The 15,948-nt window shown below is 44.7% G+C and overlaps 1 protein-coding gene across 1 annotated transcript in view; it reads left to right on the top strand.

Annotated features, from left to right (window-relative positions):
- Positions 1-5,987: 5,987 nt before the first annotated feature.
- The window catches only part of LOC147027704 (SHC-transforming protein 1-like), a 91,247-nt gene continuing 81,286 nt past the window's right edge, over positions 5,988-15,948 (top strand). Inside the window, exon 1 of the mRNA XM_085877247.1 lies at positions 5,988-6,050. Coding sequence (XP_085733373.1) covers positions 6,003-6,050 — 48 coding nt within the window. The 5' untranslated portion in view covers positions 5,988-6,002. The remainder of the gene's footprint in view (positions 6,051-15,948) is intronic.

Genomic DNA, 15,948 nt, shown 5'->3' with positions numbered 1-15,948 from the left:
AACCACTCAGCTGTGGATAAGGCCGTGAAGCTGGCAAAATTGCTGCAAGGAGAAGGCTTTGAAGATGTGACCTCCGACGACATCAATGACCTGATCGATGCCCACTCGCAACCATTGACGGTGGAAGATCTGATGGAGCCAACGAAGTCTGCGAGCGAGGAAGAGGAAGAGGAACAAGATGAACCGGGGGCTGAAGAAGAGGAGGTTGGTCTAACACTCGATCGTCTTGCAACGATAGTCAGAATGGGCAAGGAGCTCGAACAGGTCATTCAAGAGTGGGACCCACAGATGATGCGGTCATTGCAATTCAGCAATAGGCTTCATGGGTTAATGTCCGTCTATAAAAACCTGCCAGCCCAGAAGAAGAAGCAGAATCAGCAACTCCCCATAACTATGTTCCTCGTAAAATCAAAAAAAGAGGTCACGTCTACGCCTACACCTATGCCTATGCCTTCATCCAATTTTTTTTAAAAAATAACTGATTAAATGTGTGTGGGGAAGGTTAATAAGAGTGTGTAGATACTGTATAATGGTTTAAAATACGTTTAAAATGTGTTTAAATATAATTAAATAAATATGTGGTTTCTACTTCGTGGATTTTCACCTATCGTGGGTAGGTCTGGAACGCATCAACCGCGATCGGTGAGGGAGCACTGTATATATATATATATATATATATATATATATATATATATATATATATATATATATATATATATATATATATATATATATATATATATATATATATATATATATATATATTATAATACCAAGCTTGCACACTAAAAACTCTGCTCGCCGTCACACGATCCCTATGAAATTGCTGTGGCACTTAGCAGACATGCCGACAATGTTTGGGAAGTCTTGGCGTTCCATCGTACCACTTGCATTTTGCACAATGCGTATTTTTGTCATTCCCCGTGTACGGTCTGTCGTCTGCTACCAGTTATGTTGTACTGCTATCCCGTGCATGTGCACGGGTATCACTAGTACATATATATACATATATATATATATATATATATATATATATATATATATATATATATATATATATATATATATATATATATTATTTGGTGGTCACTAGACTCCCCTTATTCTCAGTTTTTCCGTCTGTCTGTATGTTGGCTGCTCTTAGAGCACCCTTATTCTGGATATTTCCATCTGTCTGTCTGTCCGTGAAACTTTGGTCAAGCCTCGGGGCTAAACCACTCAACCGATTCCAATGAAATTTGGTAGGTAGGACCAATATTTCTGGGAATCGTGTGCTTTCGAATATGGGACCCCAGGCCCGAGCAATGGCATAGCAACGGCTCTTTAAAGTGGTAAAAAAAAATCGAAAAAAAAATCGAAAAATCGAAGCTTCGAGTTCTGTGCGCAATCTCTCTCGCTCCCTTCATACCAATTTTCAGCCCAAATAAAAAATATATGGAGGAGGAGATAGGTTTTGGGCGAGTACATGTCGAACATTTCAGAAACGGTTAATTGCGAATTTCTCTCAGAGAAAGAGTCTGATTTTGATGAAACTTGGGTGAAATGTGGACAATGTGGCTAGAATGTACACGAAACTGAATGGTTGCTATGCACACATCCGTTGCTTAGCAACAGCTAAAATACTTTATCGTACATCGTACACTTATTGTGGACTGTACAAAAAAATCAATACCTCCGAAACTGGACCTCCGATGGACCTGTTTTTTTGTGCCCAAGGAGAATGTCTTACAGCATCATATAAAAAAATAAAATCTTTCGCGAATAGATAAATGGAATTACCAGGGCTGCCATTTGTTAGAGTCTCTTTGGAAACATGCCTGAAATTTCACACGGCGTGTTTTTGGGCGCAAACTAAGAGGGCTGTGATAATCATATTTCAGGTCAGGTATGGGAGCATGTGCCAGAACAGCGCGTCGCTGCATCCACTTTCCGCCGGTACTCCAGGGGCCTCCATCTGGCCATCCCCCAGGCAGATGCCAGGCCCATCCCCATCCCCTTGAGATGATGGTCAACCTGATGCAACCATGAGGCACGTGGTCAGCCCACTGGCTTCCTCCACTCATGAGACTCCCTCGCTGAGAGAATCTGGTGAGCAGGATCAGCGTCAGGAAAACGAGCCACATGTCCATACAGCCGCAACTGACGCTCACGGACTATGCAGGTAACAAATCTCATCCGAGTCTCTCTCAGCAACCGCTCGTTGGACACAAAATCCGACCAGCGATAGCCAAGGATTCTCCGAAGACACCTGGTACCAAAGGAATTAAGTCTCCGTCTCAGATCCTTGGTCAGAGTCCAAGTCTCGCACCCATAGAGCAAGACTGGAAGTACCAAGGACCTGAAGACTCGGACTTTCGTCCTCCCGCACAGGTACCGGCAGCACCACACCCCATGATCCAGTGAATCCATGACTCCCCAGGCCCGACCCAGACGTCTATTGACCTCTGACTCGCAGCCAGCAGAGACATGAATATCACTGCCAAGGTAAGTGAATCTCTCCACGACCTCAACATCCTCACCACAAACAGACACAGACAGGACAGCAGCATCCAAGATGTCACCGAAAGCCTGGATCTTTGTTTTGACCCAAGAAATCCGTAATCCCAGCGGCTCCGACTCCTCATTCAGCACCTCGAGGGCCCCCAAAAGGATGTCTAAAGTCTCCGCAAAGATGACTGCATCATCTGCAAAATCAAGGTCCGAGATCTTGACATTCCAAAACGATGCACCGCAACTTGATCTCTCCGACATCCTCCCTAAAATCCAGTCCATACAAGTGCTGAAAAGTGTGGGGGCAAGTACACATCCCTGACGAACTCCAGTAACAACTGGAAATAAGTCAGAGATGATACCACCACACTTCACAGCACTCTCAGTACCAGAGTAGAGTTCAGACATCGGATCGATCAGTTTTGGTGGCACCCCACGAAGACCAAGAATCCTCCAGAGGACATCCTGATTCACTGAATCGAATGCTTTACAGAGATCAACATAGGCTGCAAGCAGCCCCTGCCGAAACTCTCGTCTGCGTTCGGTGAGGACACGAAGAGCAAGGATACGGTCAATCGTTGACCTCTTTGGTGTAAAGCCTGACTGCTCTGGACGCTGGTGCTCAAGCAGATGGTGGCGAACCCTATCAAGAATTATCCGAGCAAAGACCTTGCCCGGCACTGAGAGCAGCGTCACCCCTCGGTAGTTGTTGCAGTCTTGGCGATCACCCTTCCCTTTCCAGAGAGGGACAACAAGGCCCCTCTTCCAGTCAGTTGGGATGATGCTGTGTTCCAGGCAGAGCACAAAACTGCATGCAACGACACGAGTGCAGCATTTCCACCAGCCTTGAGAAGTTCGGCATGGATGCCACAGATCCCTGGAGCTTTGCCCCGTTTCAACTGGTTCACCGCAGCCCGTGTTTCCACAAGCGAAGGTGGACCACAGTTGATTCGAGGATCAGCAACAGGGATTGTAACACCCTTGACATCCAACTCGACAGCTGGGGGATCAGCCTGGTACAACCGCTCAAAGTAACCGGCCCAGCGGGACTCCTCTGTCAAGAGCCTACCACTCTCTGCTCGAACTGCAGTGCTCCGAGGGATGGGCTTGGATGAACGTAATGCGCGAATTCCCCTGTAAGTGGGATGAGAATCACGTGTCCACAGGTGATGCTCTACCCCCTCACAGATTCCTAGCACATAGGCCTCCTTGTCCACCCTCAGTGCACGTACAGTTTTACGCCACAGCTCCCCGAACAGCTCAGCTCTGCCATTCAGCCTGGCCCTGCGACTCTGGTCAATGGTATCCAGTGTCCCTTGAGAGACAAAATTCTTCTTTGCCCTGCGGTGAGCTCCAAGACATCCACCGGCAACATCAAGGACGGTAGTCTTGAAGGCGCTCCACAACTCTTCAGGACCCCCCCAAAGCACCCAGACCCCCCAAGTGTCCACTCAGCCTGTTCGCAAACTCCTCAGCTACTCTCTCATCCCTGAGCTTGGCAACATCCAGCCAAGGCTGGGATGGTACCATTCTCCAGGATTTAAGGTGCAGCTTTAGAGTTGCTACAACAAGCCTGTGGTCAGTATTGAGGAACTGAGCACTCCGGTAGACCCTGCAGTTCTGGATCATCCTCCAACGACCGTCAATGAGGATATGGCAAATCTCCTTTGCCACACCGTCAGCGTTGGAATACCAAGTCCAGCGATGAGCTTGTGGGCGCTGAAACCATGAACCAGCCACCCAAAGTCCATGACTTCTTGCAAAGTCAAGGAACTTAGTGCTATTCTGGTTCATAGTTCCTGACCCATGGGGACCAACACACACCTCATAACCATCCCTATCAGTTCCAGTCGATGCATTGAAATCCCCCAAGACTAGAAGTGTATCTCGTCTGGGGCACTGATCAACCACAGACTCGAGCGTGGCGTAGAATGCATCCTTCACGGTGAGATCACTCGCCTCAGTCGGAGCATAAACAGAGGCCAGGGAAATGACACCTAAGGAGTGACGAATCCTTAATCTCATAATACGCTCGTTGACCGGTGTTACCTCAATTATCATTGGGGTCAGCTTATTGGACACAGCTACAGCAACTCCTTGGGTATGGTAACCATCAGAGTGACCAGACCAATAGTAGGTGTAACCACCCACCATTATCTCGCCGCAATCCGGTCTCCGAACCTCAGAGAGAGCTGCAATCCCGATGTCCAAACGCTTGAGCTCAGATGATAACAGAGACAGGTGATCATCCTCTCTTCGGGATAGGACATTCCAGGCACCCACCCGAAGGGACCGCCTCAGGTTAACCCAAGGAGACCGCCGTCTGGTGGACGACACCTCAGCACCACTCCGACACACTCTCCCGCAATCTGACCCGGGAATGTTACCCCTTGGTTTCCCTCCTGTCATCAAAGATTGGGGGTCCCGAAGGCTTTGCCCCAATCCCGTCATCCGGTGAGCTGCCCTGCGAAGGGAAGCTGCACAGGAGGTACTCCCACGGAGTGGGTTTTCAGATTTTTTTGCGTTTTTGCGTTTTGCGGAATGAAGGGTTTTACGGTGGCCGGAGTGCAAATCCTGCCACCAACCTCCTCATAAAAATGTAACCCATCTGCAGGAGGACGTCCGCAGACACAGTTGGGCACTAGATATGGATGGCCGTTGGCTCACAAGGAGCTCCTCCACCCTCCTCCGATAATCATATTTATCGTGCTAAATTGATTGATAGCATGTACATGAATATCGGCTCGTCGTGTCGGCCAGCTTTCCATCTGGAGCGAGCAGCCATGTCTCCTACTGGCTTGTTTGTATGTTTGTATGTTTGTTTGGATGTAATGGACAGCGCTGGAGGCCAGAGGAGTCAACCGATTTTGATGAAACTTGACAAGTAGGTTCATACCACGATCTAGTTGTATGATTTTGAGCACCGTTGCTATGGACGCCACCGTTGCCTAGCAACGGGACTTTGAAATTTTTGAAAAATCCTAAAAAGATTATTTTTTCGAAAATCAAAAATCGGCTTCTCAGCTTCTATGTGCACTATAATCAACCTCCTTGTCAAAAGTTTTCAGCCCGATCCGTCAAAAACTGTATGACTGGTATGCAATTATGTAGCGACCACCCATGTCGCCTACCGGCTTATATATATCCATATGTATATATCTGCATATATATATATATATATATATATATATATATATATCTGCATATATATATATCTGCATATATATATATCTGCATATATATATATATATATATATATATATATATATATATATATTTTTTTCGTGTGTGTGTGTGTGTGTGTGTGCATGCACGTGCACACATACACACTTGCACTCACTGGTATGTACTTATTTCATCCCTCAAATATTTTACATTTCTCATAAATCAATGTGCAGTTTCACTTTTGCTATTTCAGGAAGGTGGCAGGTGTTTTTCTGAATGGGTGAGAGGTTTCCTTTTAAGATAATGCATTACTGTTTCTTGCAGTGTAAGATATGAAATGACAGCAAATGCAGAAGTGGAATGGCGTCAGGCTTTGCGTTGCTCAAGGCGAACTGGTGATGAACAAACACCTGTCACTGTTCTTGCAATGTGAAACGCCATTTGTAATTGTTTGAACATCTTATCCTCATGTGTGATTGTGAAAAGTCTCCGTCGACTTCAGCAAAGTTTGAGTGGGGCTGCTTTTTGCAAGGTCAGCTGTGTCCTTTGAACATTTGGGAAATCTCTGCACACTGTCATAGATCAATATCCTTCCTCCCTATTCATCAACCCCACTTTGCCTTATGGTCACCACTGTGAATTGTATAGGAAATTGGAAAAGGCTTTCCTTTGTCTATCTGGAAGCCAAAATCTGCCCCGTATCGTGTTTCTTTAACCCGTAAGTACCGGATGCTTTCTCGTGCTGACGCAGCAGCCCAATAATCAAGCAAGTGTTGGGCCCGGATCAATTTGAGCATTATATTGCACTGATCATGTTTCCATGGAATTTCCTTTACGTAACCTTTTATATGATTCAAGCATTGTGCAATAAATACAATTTATTTTTTGTGATGTGTGTGTGTGTGTATATGTGTATACATATATATTTTTTTCAACTAATGTTAATTTTGATAAACATACCCATTTTGTGTTGAAGATTTTGGTTTTGTGGTTTAGTGGGGTTTTTTTTGTTTTTTGTTTTTTTTGACCTGATGTCACTCCATCACGTGAGCAACTTCAGCTCACCCATTTTTCTGCTCACTTGTTGAAGCAGTTGAATGCCACACCTTGCTCGAATGTTGTTGTTGTGCTCAATGTTGTTTTATCCAATTGTGGGATGATTGTTGTTTATATGTAGCTCATGGTTGTGGGTCAGCATCAGTCCTTGCAGGGGCATGGCAGTGCCGCTGATGCTATGCCCCCTTTGGGTTAGTGTTGGAATTTGGAATTTGGCCAGGGTGAATGATAGCACTCAGTAAATTTCTTCAAAAATCTTCTCCAGACCCATCAGTCAGAATGCTACCGAATTTGGGTTCCAACATAAGGCCAGGATAGGAATGTTGAATTGTGGAGGCCATGCCGATCACGTGACCAGAAGTGTCAAAATGGCTGACTTGGTCAATATTTGGGAAAATCACGTAAATTCCTTCCAAAATGTTCTTCTCCAGACCCACCAGTCAGAATGCTACCAAATTTGGGTTAAAACATTAGGACAGGGTCCTGATTTTAAATTGCGGAGGCCATGCTGATCACATGACCGGAAGTGTGTCAAAATGGCAGTCCCACAAATTCCTTCGAAAATCTTCTTCTCCAGACCCACCAGTCAGAATGCTACCAAATCTGGGTTGCAACCTTAGGCTCGGGTGGGGATGTTAATTATATTGTGGAAGTCATGTGGATCACATGACCAGAAATGTGTCAAAATGTCTGACTTTGTCAACTTTTGGGAAAATCCTATTAATTCCTTTAAAAAAATCTTCTTCTCCAGACCCACCAGTCAGAATGATACCAAATTTGGGTTACTGTATTAGGCCAGTGCCCAGGTAAGCTACAGGTCCAGTGGTCCTATTTTTATTTTTATTATTATGATCATCATTATTATTATTATTATTATGAACGAGAAGAAGATTTGCCGGTTTTGAGCGATCTCGGTTTTTGCTTTTTTTGCTTTTGTCATGGTCTGGATACTGAAAAGTGATCCCTGCCAAGACGATCAGCTGAACAGACCAGGTAAGCTCTCGTATATAGCCTAAGCGACTTTTTAGAGACGATACTCCAATTTTAGTTTTGTGTATAGCGGGTGGGACCCACTTTTTTCCCATGCCATCCCTACATAGAGAGTGCTCGCACACTCTTTGATGGTCTATTCCCTATCTTAGCTTATCTTTTACATGTTCCTTTTAACCGTTAACCAATCATCCCACACTATTCATGAGAGGGAAAATGTTTGTCTGTGTGTGTTCTACAGTGGCGTAAAAGTAAACACACAGTCCAAGTTCTGCTTCCTCTTCCTCCTGTCCATAAGAATGGGCTATTTTCCGAGTAGCAATGGATAACACACATGATGATGACTCCCTAGCCTTTACAGGGCTGTTAATGGAGCAGTCTCATAGCAAGGGATATACTGCCCTTGTATATATTGGTCTGCCATAACCTTCCCAGTAGTATAACGAGGATTAACTGGAAAGCACCTCAAAATGCAAAGCCCAACCACATCTGCTTTGTACTCAAACTAAACTTTATGAAAACCACAGCTGAAAATGTAGGTTTTGATTAATTGTGTTCTCTAGCCTGGTGTTGGCTTAACGGTTAAGGCCTGAGAGCTGACTTAACAAGAAAAAGGCCTCACTAAATTCCTGTACAGTCTTAACACTACCTGTTTTGATTTGCAATTTATCCCCCGAGGAATACAACCTAAAACGCTGTTAGCTTTACCACTCTCCACACCCCCTGATCTATTACCACTCCCTAGATCCTTCGACTTGGCAACACACTCAAAGACTGCCCCTTGCATGATGAAATCTATACTTTCATTTTTCTTACCCATCTCCAGCACCTTGCATGACTTCATGTCAAACTCCTTCCCCAAATATTTTGCCCAATCTATTAATGTATCGAGACTTATCGGAATCAGATTACCAGCCTCTCTGCGATCTACCTACCTTACCTCCAAGCTTTGTGTCATCTGCAAATTGAGAAAGCTTACTCTTAACCCTGCTGTCCTAATCATTGATGCAAATTACGAATAACTTGTGATAGGCTTACCCATCGCTTCGCTTACCATCGTTTACCCAAATCATTGATGTAAATTATGAATAACTAGCAGTAGGCTTACCATCACTTCGCTGATTGCTATATTAAAAATTGCTATATTAGTCACTTTGGCATAACTTTGTGGACTCAAAACAGCCTCTGAGGTCATGGCCACATAGTGCATGTTACTTCCAGAGCTGTATCTATACTTTAATTAACCTCCGTCATCGAAGATGGACGGAGGTTACTGTTTTCACCCCTGTTTGTTTGTTTGTTGGTGAACAGTATTACAGAAAAACTCCTGGACAGATTTCGACAAAACTTGGAGGGGGGTTAGCTATGGTCCAAGGATCATGCCATGAGATTTTGGACTTGGTCCAAAGTCCAATATGGCCGCTATGGCGACCATTTTGAAAAAATATTTGAATTTTTGTTTTTGCATTTCTACATGTTTCAAGTGATTTCCAACCCAAAAAAAAATTTTGTTAGAGAAAAAAAAAATTTTGCAACTTTTTTCAAAAAAATTTAGATTTTATTTGAAAAAAATTTGAAATTTTTTTTTTTGCATTTCTACATATTTTAAGTGATTTCCACCCCCCCCCCCAAAAAAAGTTGTTAGAGGAAAAACAAACAAATTTTGCAACTTTTTTTTTCAAAAAAACTTCGATTTTTTTTTTTTGGGCATTTCTACATGCGTGTCGATCTAGTTTAGTTTATTCAATCGTGGTTCAGTAGAGTCTGATCCGTTTTTACCTACAATGAATAGGATATCAGGTTCACTTAAGTGACCCAGCAGTATTGATGGTGGAGGTTTTGCACTCTACCGAGTGCTCCCCCTCTAGTTTGGAGTTTGTATCTTTGAAGATGTGGCCGAGCATAATGAACAGCATGTTGTATTTTTATCAAACCAACTGATAGCTAACAAATGAAAAGAGTTGAGCGAGATGGGGGAAAACAAAGAATCGCAATAATAACAATCACTTCGCTGACGGGTTTAATCAAAAGACAGAGACATTGGTATTTCCCAACTCCCCCTCCCACCACCTATTCACCTCAACCTCCCCTTCCACCACCCTAACCCTCACCCAAACCCCCTTTCCGCCCCTCATCACCCCCCCCTCACCCTAGCCACACGTCTCTTGCTGCTAGAAATGTTTCCCTCACACGATGACCATGGCTCCCTCTGGTTATTATTTTTCCCACTTTGATGGGCTCCTCCATTTTAGGCGAGAAGAAGAAAGAAAGGAAGAGAAATTTACTTATGCATGGAGTGCTTTAATGCCTCCCTCCCCTCCCCGTCCTCACGCCCCACTCCCCCCCCCCTTTTTTACCCCCGCTCGTCCTAATGTCCCTTCCCGTGAAAAATCTCACACATGATGACAGGCTTTGACAGGCCTCTCCGTTTTTGTTTTTGTTTTTTTTGAGGGGGGGTTGGGGTGGGGGGAGAGGAAAGGAGGACAAATTTGCCAGTGTTAAGGGTGCTTTAACCTCAGCATTGATGTGGTAAAAAAATCAATTGTAATACCCTCTGCCACCAACACAACATGGTGCTACATGATACACATACATGGAGCATCTACCCCTCAGTGTGAGGCTTCGGCCACATAGCTGATGTTACCCCCCAACCAAAGTTGTATTTTACCCAACGATTGGAGTTTGGAACTTAAAAGATGTGGCTGTGCATCGGGAACAAACCAGAGAGAGACAGACAGAGATCAAAAATACAGGATTTTATTATACATATACACATACATATATATGGCATTTATATGTATGTATATGTATATATTGTTGCGAATTTGGAAGCTTACTGCACACAACAGCCAGGTCCTATAGATCAGTTATATCGGTAAGTATGTGTTTCGAGGTAGGGTCCTGTCCTATGATTAATTGTACGTGCGCTGTGAATTATTTTTTAGTTAGGATTTCTTCACCACCAACAACAACGCTCATCTTCGCTTCTTCACCATTGGCCTTCCCCATGCGTATGCGTGTCAAGCACAGCCGTGGGTGGAGTCCAATGTGCCAGGCGGGGCTTCTTGGACGTTGGCTTCTTGGATTTCACTCCAAATATGGGCATGGTGCCCCTCTCAGCCAATCGGAGGGGTGCGAGCATGTCTGCATGTCTGTCTGCATGGTGTAAGCAACATGTTGCTGCTTGACATCCTGGTTGAGGGGCGGAGACATGAGCACCTCCCCCCGACCAATCTCGGACGGCCGGGAGATCGCCCGACGCCTGTCCAATGAGATCGGAATGACGCGCGACGGATCCCTCCCACCTGCCAAGAGAAACATATAATCGTGTGGGGGCGACGGAGGGAGAGAGTCGGAGGGTTTGTTGGTTGAAGCTGAGAGTCTGAGTCTTCCTGCCGTGAAACGCCTGCCTGCGAGTCGGAGGGGAATCGCTTGCCTGCCTCGTCGCCTGTTCAGCCAGTGGAGCGTTCCAGCTCCCAACGCTACCCTCCGTACCTGGTGCTTGGAGCTGCATCATGTTGCGGGTTCGAGTCCCGCCGGGCCAGATCGTCGGGAAGCGCACGAAGCGGGAAGGTCCAAGCCAGTCTCTTACCTCCAGCTCACCTTCCCTCCGAGCTGGGGGTATCAATAAAGGCCGTGGCCACCATTTCTTTGTGTATGTGTGTGTGTGTATCCGTGGGCCCCGTCTGTTAAGTAGAGCTGTTTAAGTGCCTTGTACATACCTGCATTCCTTTTCCTCAGTCAACTCTGCCTTCTTGCATGCTCCCCTCCCCCATTATAAATAAATACCCCTTTTGTTGAATGTTCCATCTCGTTTCTGTGTTTCTTTCACTGGCTTAGCATGGTGTGTATTGAGAAATAGCGAGGCAGTAAATTATTCATGTGGTCCGACGGGCCTTGGTAACCGTCCGCTCGGACATGCGCTGGCTTGAGCAGAGGGACCTTGCGTGCGCTGCAGGATTTTAATCCATGACGGCGTAGTGTGTTACTCATGGTTTTCTTTGATACTGTGGTCCCAGCTCTCTTCAGGTCATTGACCAGGTCCTGCCGTGTAGTTCTGGGCTGATCCCTCACCTTCTCATGATCATTGAGGCTCCACGAGGTGAGATCTTGCATGGAGCCCCAGACCGAGGGAGATTGACTGTTATCTTGAACTTCTTCCATTTTCTAATAATTGTGCCAACAGTTGTTGCCTTCTCACCAAGCTGCTTGCCTATTGTCCTGTAGCCCATCCCAGCCTTGTGCAAGTCCACAATTTTGTCACTGATGTCCTTAGACAGCTCTCTGGTCTTGCCCATTGTGGAGAGGTTGGAGTCTGATTGATTGAGTCTGGACAGCTGTCTTTTATGCAGATAACGAGTTCAAACAGGTGCAGTTAATACAGGTAATGAGTGGAGAATGGGAGGGCTTCTTAAAGACAAAACTAACAGGTCTGTGAGAGCCAGAATTCTTACTGGTTGGTCGGTGATCAAATACTTATTTCATGCAATAAAATGTAAATTGATTATTTAAAAATCATACAATGTGATTTTCAGAATTTTTGTTTTGGATTCCATCTTTCACAGTTGAAATGTACCTATGATAAAAATTACAGACCTCTACGTGCTTTGTAAGTGGGAAAACCTGCAAAATCGGCAGTGTATCAAATTCTTGTTCACCCCAATATATATATATATATATATATATATATATATATATATATATATATATATATATATATATATATATATATATATATATATATATATATATATATAAATATATATATGTATATATATATATATAAATATGTATATATATATATATGGAAAGTATGTGTATATATTGTTGTGGGCCGGGTATCGGCGACGATCACGACCGCTCGATGGAGCTGCAGAGTCGACTCCACCGAACACCCGAAATGTATAGATCGTCACCCCGGATAACTCCAGAGCTGACGGGTCCCTTATTGGACCAAAGATCGCCAATAGGTCGACCACGTGGGGTCGGGTCAATTTTCATTTTCAATTTACCTAAATACCCACGTCGTCCAAACTACCGGAGAAATTCACCCTCGACGGCCCTCGTACGAGTTGAGCCGTTAGCGTGCCCGACCCGTGCGCAACCTGAGCGGACGGTTGCCAAAGTTCCGTCGGTCCGAATGTACTTTTACAGCGGCACCAGCCTTTATAATTCATCAACACGCGTCACGCTAGGCCAATGGAAGAGACACAGCAACGAACTGATACATTTATCAAATGCATTTATTTATAATGGGGCACGGGAGCATGCAAGAAGGCAGAGTTAACCAAATACTGAAGGAATAGCGATTTATGTACAAGCACTTATGCAGTTTTACTTAATAGACTGGCGCCACACACACACACACACACATACACACACACACACACACACACACACACACACACACACACACACACACACACACACACACACACACACACACACACACACACACGTACACCCAAGAACTAGTGGCCACAGACTTTATTGAGGCCTCCAGCTCGGAGGAAAAGGCAACCTGAAGACCAGAGCCTGCCTCGGACCTGTCCGCCTCGTGCGGGTACGTTGAGCTGGTGGGGTGGCGGGACTCGGACCTTTCGTGTGTGAGGCGAATGCAACGACCACTCGTGTCAGGCAAACGCGATCACCACTTGTGTCCCCAGTTTATCTCTCCTTGTTCACCGACAGAAACACGGCGCGCAATCAACTTGCGGTTCTTGTCGAAGAAGGATCTCTCAAGCTCTCCCTTTGGTCCGATCGCGCTGCAAACTTATTCACCCCTCTCCGGGGATGGGGGGGGAGGGGATGCCTCTGCCCTCCCCGCTCTCCCTCACTGGACGGTTTTGGCGCGCTGAATCACTCGTTGCCCCATCATTGGCCAAAACGAGCGGCAAGTCCGTCAATTAGCCCGGGGGCATGGTGACGTCACGCAGACTACCTCTCTCACCTCGCGGGGTCTGATTGGCTGAGCGGCGGCCACCTCACTCTCGTAGTATGCTGATTGTCGAGGGCCGCCGCGAGGCTCCTCCTTGAACTCTGCCCACCATGGCGTCGGTCAGAGAGAGGTGAAGGTGAGGGTGATGCTGGTGTTGTAGTTTTGAGGATTTAAAAATAAAAGAAAACCCTGACTATCAAAGTAACTTCACAGCGCATGTACATTTAATTACCCATTAAACGAGGGATGGGGACCCTAACTAAAAAACACATACCGATATAACTGTTCTATCGGACCTGTATGTTGAGTGCTCATGGCTTCCAGATTCGCAACAATATGTGTATATATGTATACTCGTATATTTGTGTGTGTGTGTGTGTATATATATATATAATATATAATATATATATATACATATATATATATATATATATATATATATATATATATATATATATATATATATATATATATATATATGCCTGGTGTTGGCACAGTGGTTCGGGCAGCTGCTTGGGATCCAAAAGGTCCTGAGTTCAAGCCCCGTTGGGCCACTGAATTAATACACCAGGGGGTTGACTCAGCCTGTCATCTTTCCGAGGTCGGTGAAGTGAGTACCAGTGTACTGGGTCCGTGGAGACCCTGGTTAAAATAGGTGTACCAGATCCCTGTGTCGCAAGAGGCGACCAGGGTTGCGTCAGGAAGGGCATCCGGTGTAAAACATGTGCCAAATCACTATGCGGATCATACGGATGATCCGCTGTGGCGACCCCTAACGGGAGCAGCCGAAAGAAGAAGAAGATATATATATATATATATATATATATATATATATATATATATATATATATATATATATATATATATATATATATATATATCTATACATATACAAGAATTCCTTTTGCAATACACGTTCCCTTCCGATGTGATATTTTTGAAGTCCAACAAGTGCATAACTCGATAAAAAAAAATTGATGAAACGCCCTGAAACTCAAACTGTTCTGTCATGTATCATAGTAAAGCCATGTACCAAGTTTCAGTTTAATTTGTTGAAGGATATGGGGGAAAAGTCTGAAAAAACACAGGTCGGATGGACGGACAAACGGAGAGCAAACCTGAAGTCCCCTTGGGTGAAACCGGTAGGGGACTAATAATAGTCCTCGTACTGTTCCCTGAGGTACACCCTACATCCATCCTCCTCACCAGACATCCTCCCAATCACAGCTCCACCTCGCTTCCTGTCAATAAACCAGTTAACTACCTGACCAACCACGCCACAAGCCCTCACATGATCTAACAACCTCCTTTGTGGTTCCTTATAAAATGCCTTGTGAAAGTCTAGATACACTCCATCTACTGCCCTTCCCTCATCCACCCAGTCAGAAACTACATCACAGAACTCCAATAAATTTACTCAACAAACCTCCCATTAATAAATCCATGCTGTGACTGCCTTTCATTAGTTTATATTTATTACCACTGCCACTGAAGGTGAAGGAGGTTATGGTTTCTGTTTGTGTGCAACATATCCCAAAAAGTTGTCGATGGATCCACATGAAATTTTGTGGACCGCTTTGGTGTGTGACGAGGATGAACTGATTCGGTGTTGGTGAAGATCCGGATCTGTATCAGACTACTAGAATTTTAAAAGTGATTCTTCACAAAAACGATAAATGGCATGATATCTCAAAAAGTTGTGGACGGATTCAGATGAGACTTAATGGACATATTGGGTGTGTGACAAGAAAGAAGTTGTTCAATTTTGGTGATGATCCGGATCCGGATCTGTTAATTTTTTAAGTGATTCTTCACCATTGTGAGATGGGGCTCAAAAGCGATATATAGCACGATATTTCAAAAATGTATTGGGCCAGATATGTTCTCGTGGATCAGGCATTACACGGCTGAGGTATGCGCTCTACCGAGTGCCCTTCTCGTGAAAGAATTGAAATGGCTCCCCATCCGATCCCTAATTAGTGTCTCTAACACCTTACCTACAACTGAAGTCAAACTAACAGGTCTGTACTCCGTAGTTCCCCAGTTACTTTCTCGATCCTTTATTAAATAATGGTGTCACATTTGTTACTCTCCAATCCTCCGGTATCTGTCCTGACTCATTGAGCTGTTCATGATATCGGCGAATATCATGCTTATCTGTTCTGGCAGTCAAGGTGGTGATTAGGAATCTCGTAAGGCTCCCAGTGCCAATCACATACTCTTTGAAAAAGACACTGTGGGATATTTCATGTCCACCAACAGCAAATTATGGCAGAGAAAACCCAGCTGAAAGTCCTCTCCGCCAGATG

The sequence above is a fragment of the Eptatretus burgeri genome, chromosome 4 (assembly GCF_056783735.1).
Source record: "Eptatretus burgeri isolate ZD-2024b chromosome 4, Ebu_testis_v1, whole genome shotgun sequence".
In the NCBI taxonomy this organism is placed as follows: domain Eukaryota; kingdom Metazoa; phylum Chordata; class Myxini; order Myxiniformes; family Myxinidae; genus Eptatretus; species Eptatretus burgeri.
Note: the sequence above shows the minus strand (reverse complement) of the source record. Positions and strands in the feature narration are given on the sequence as shown.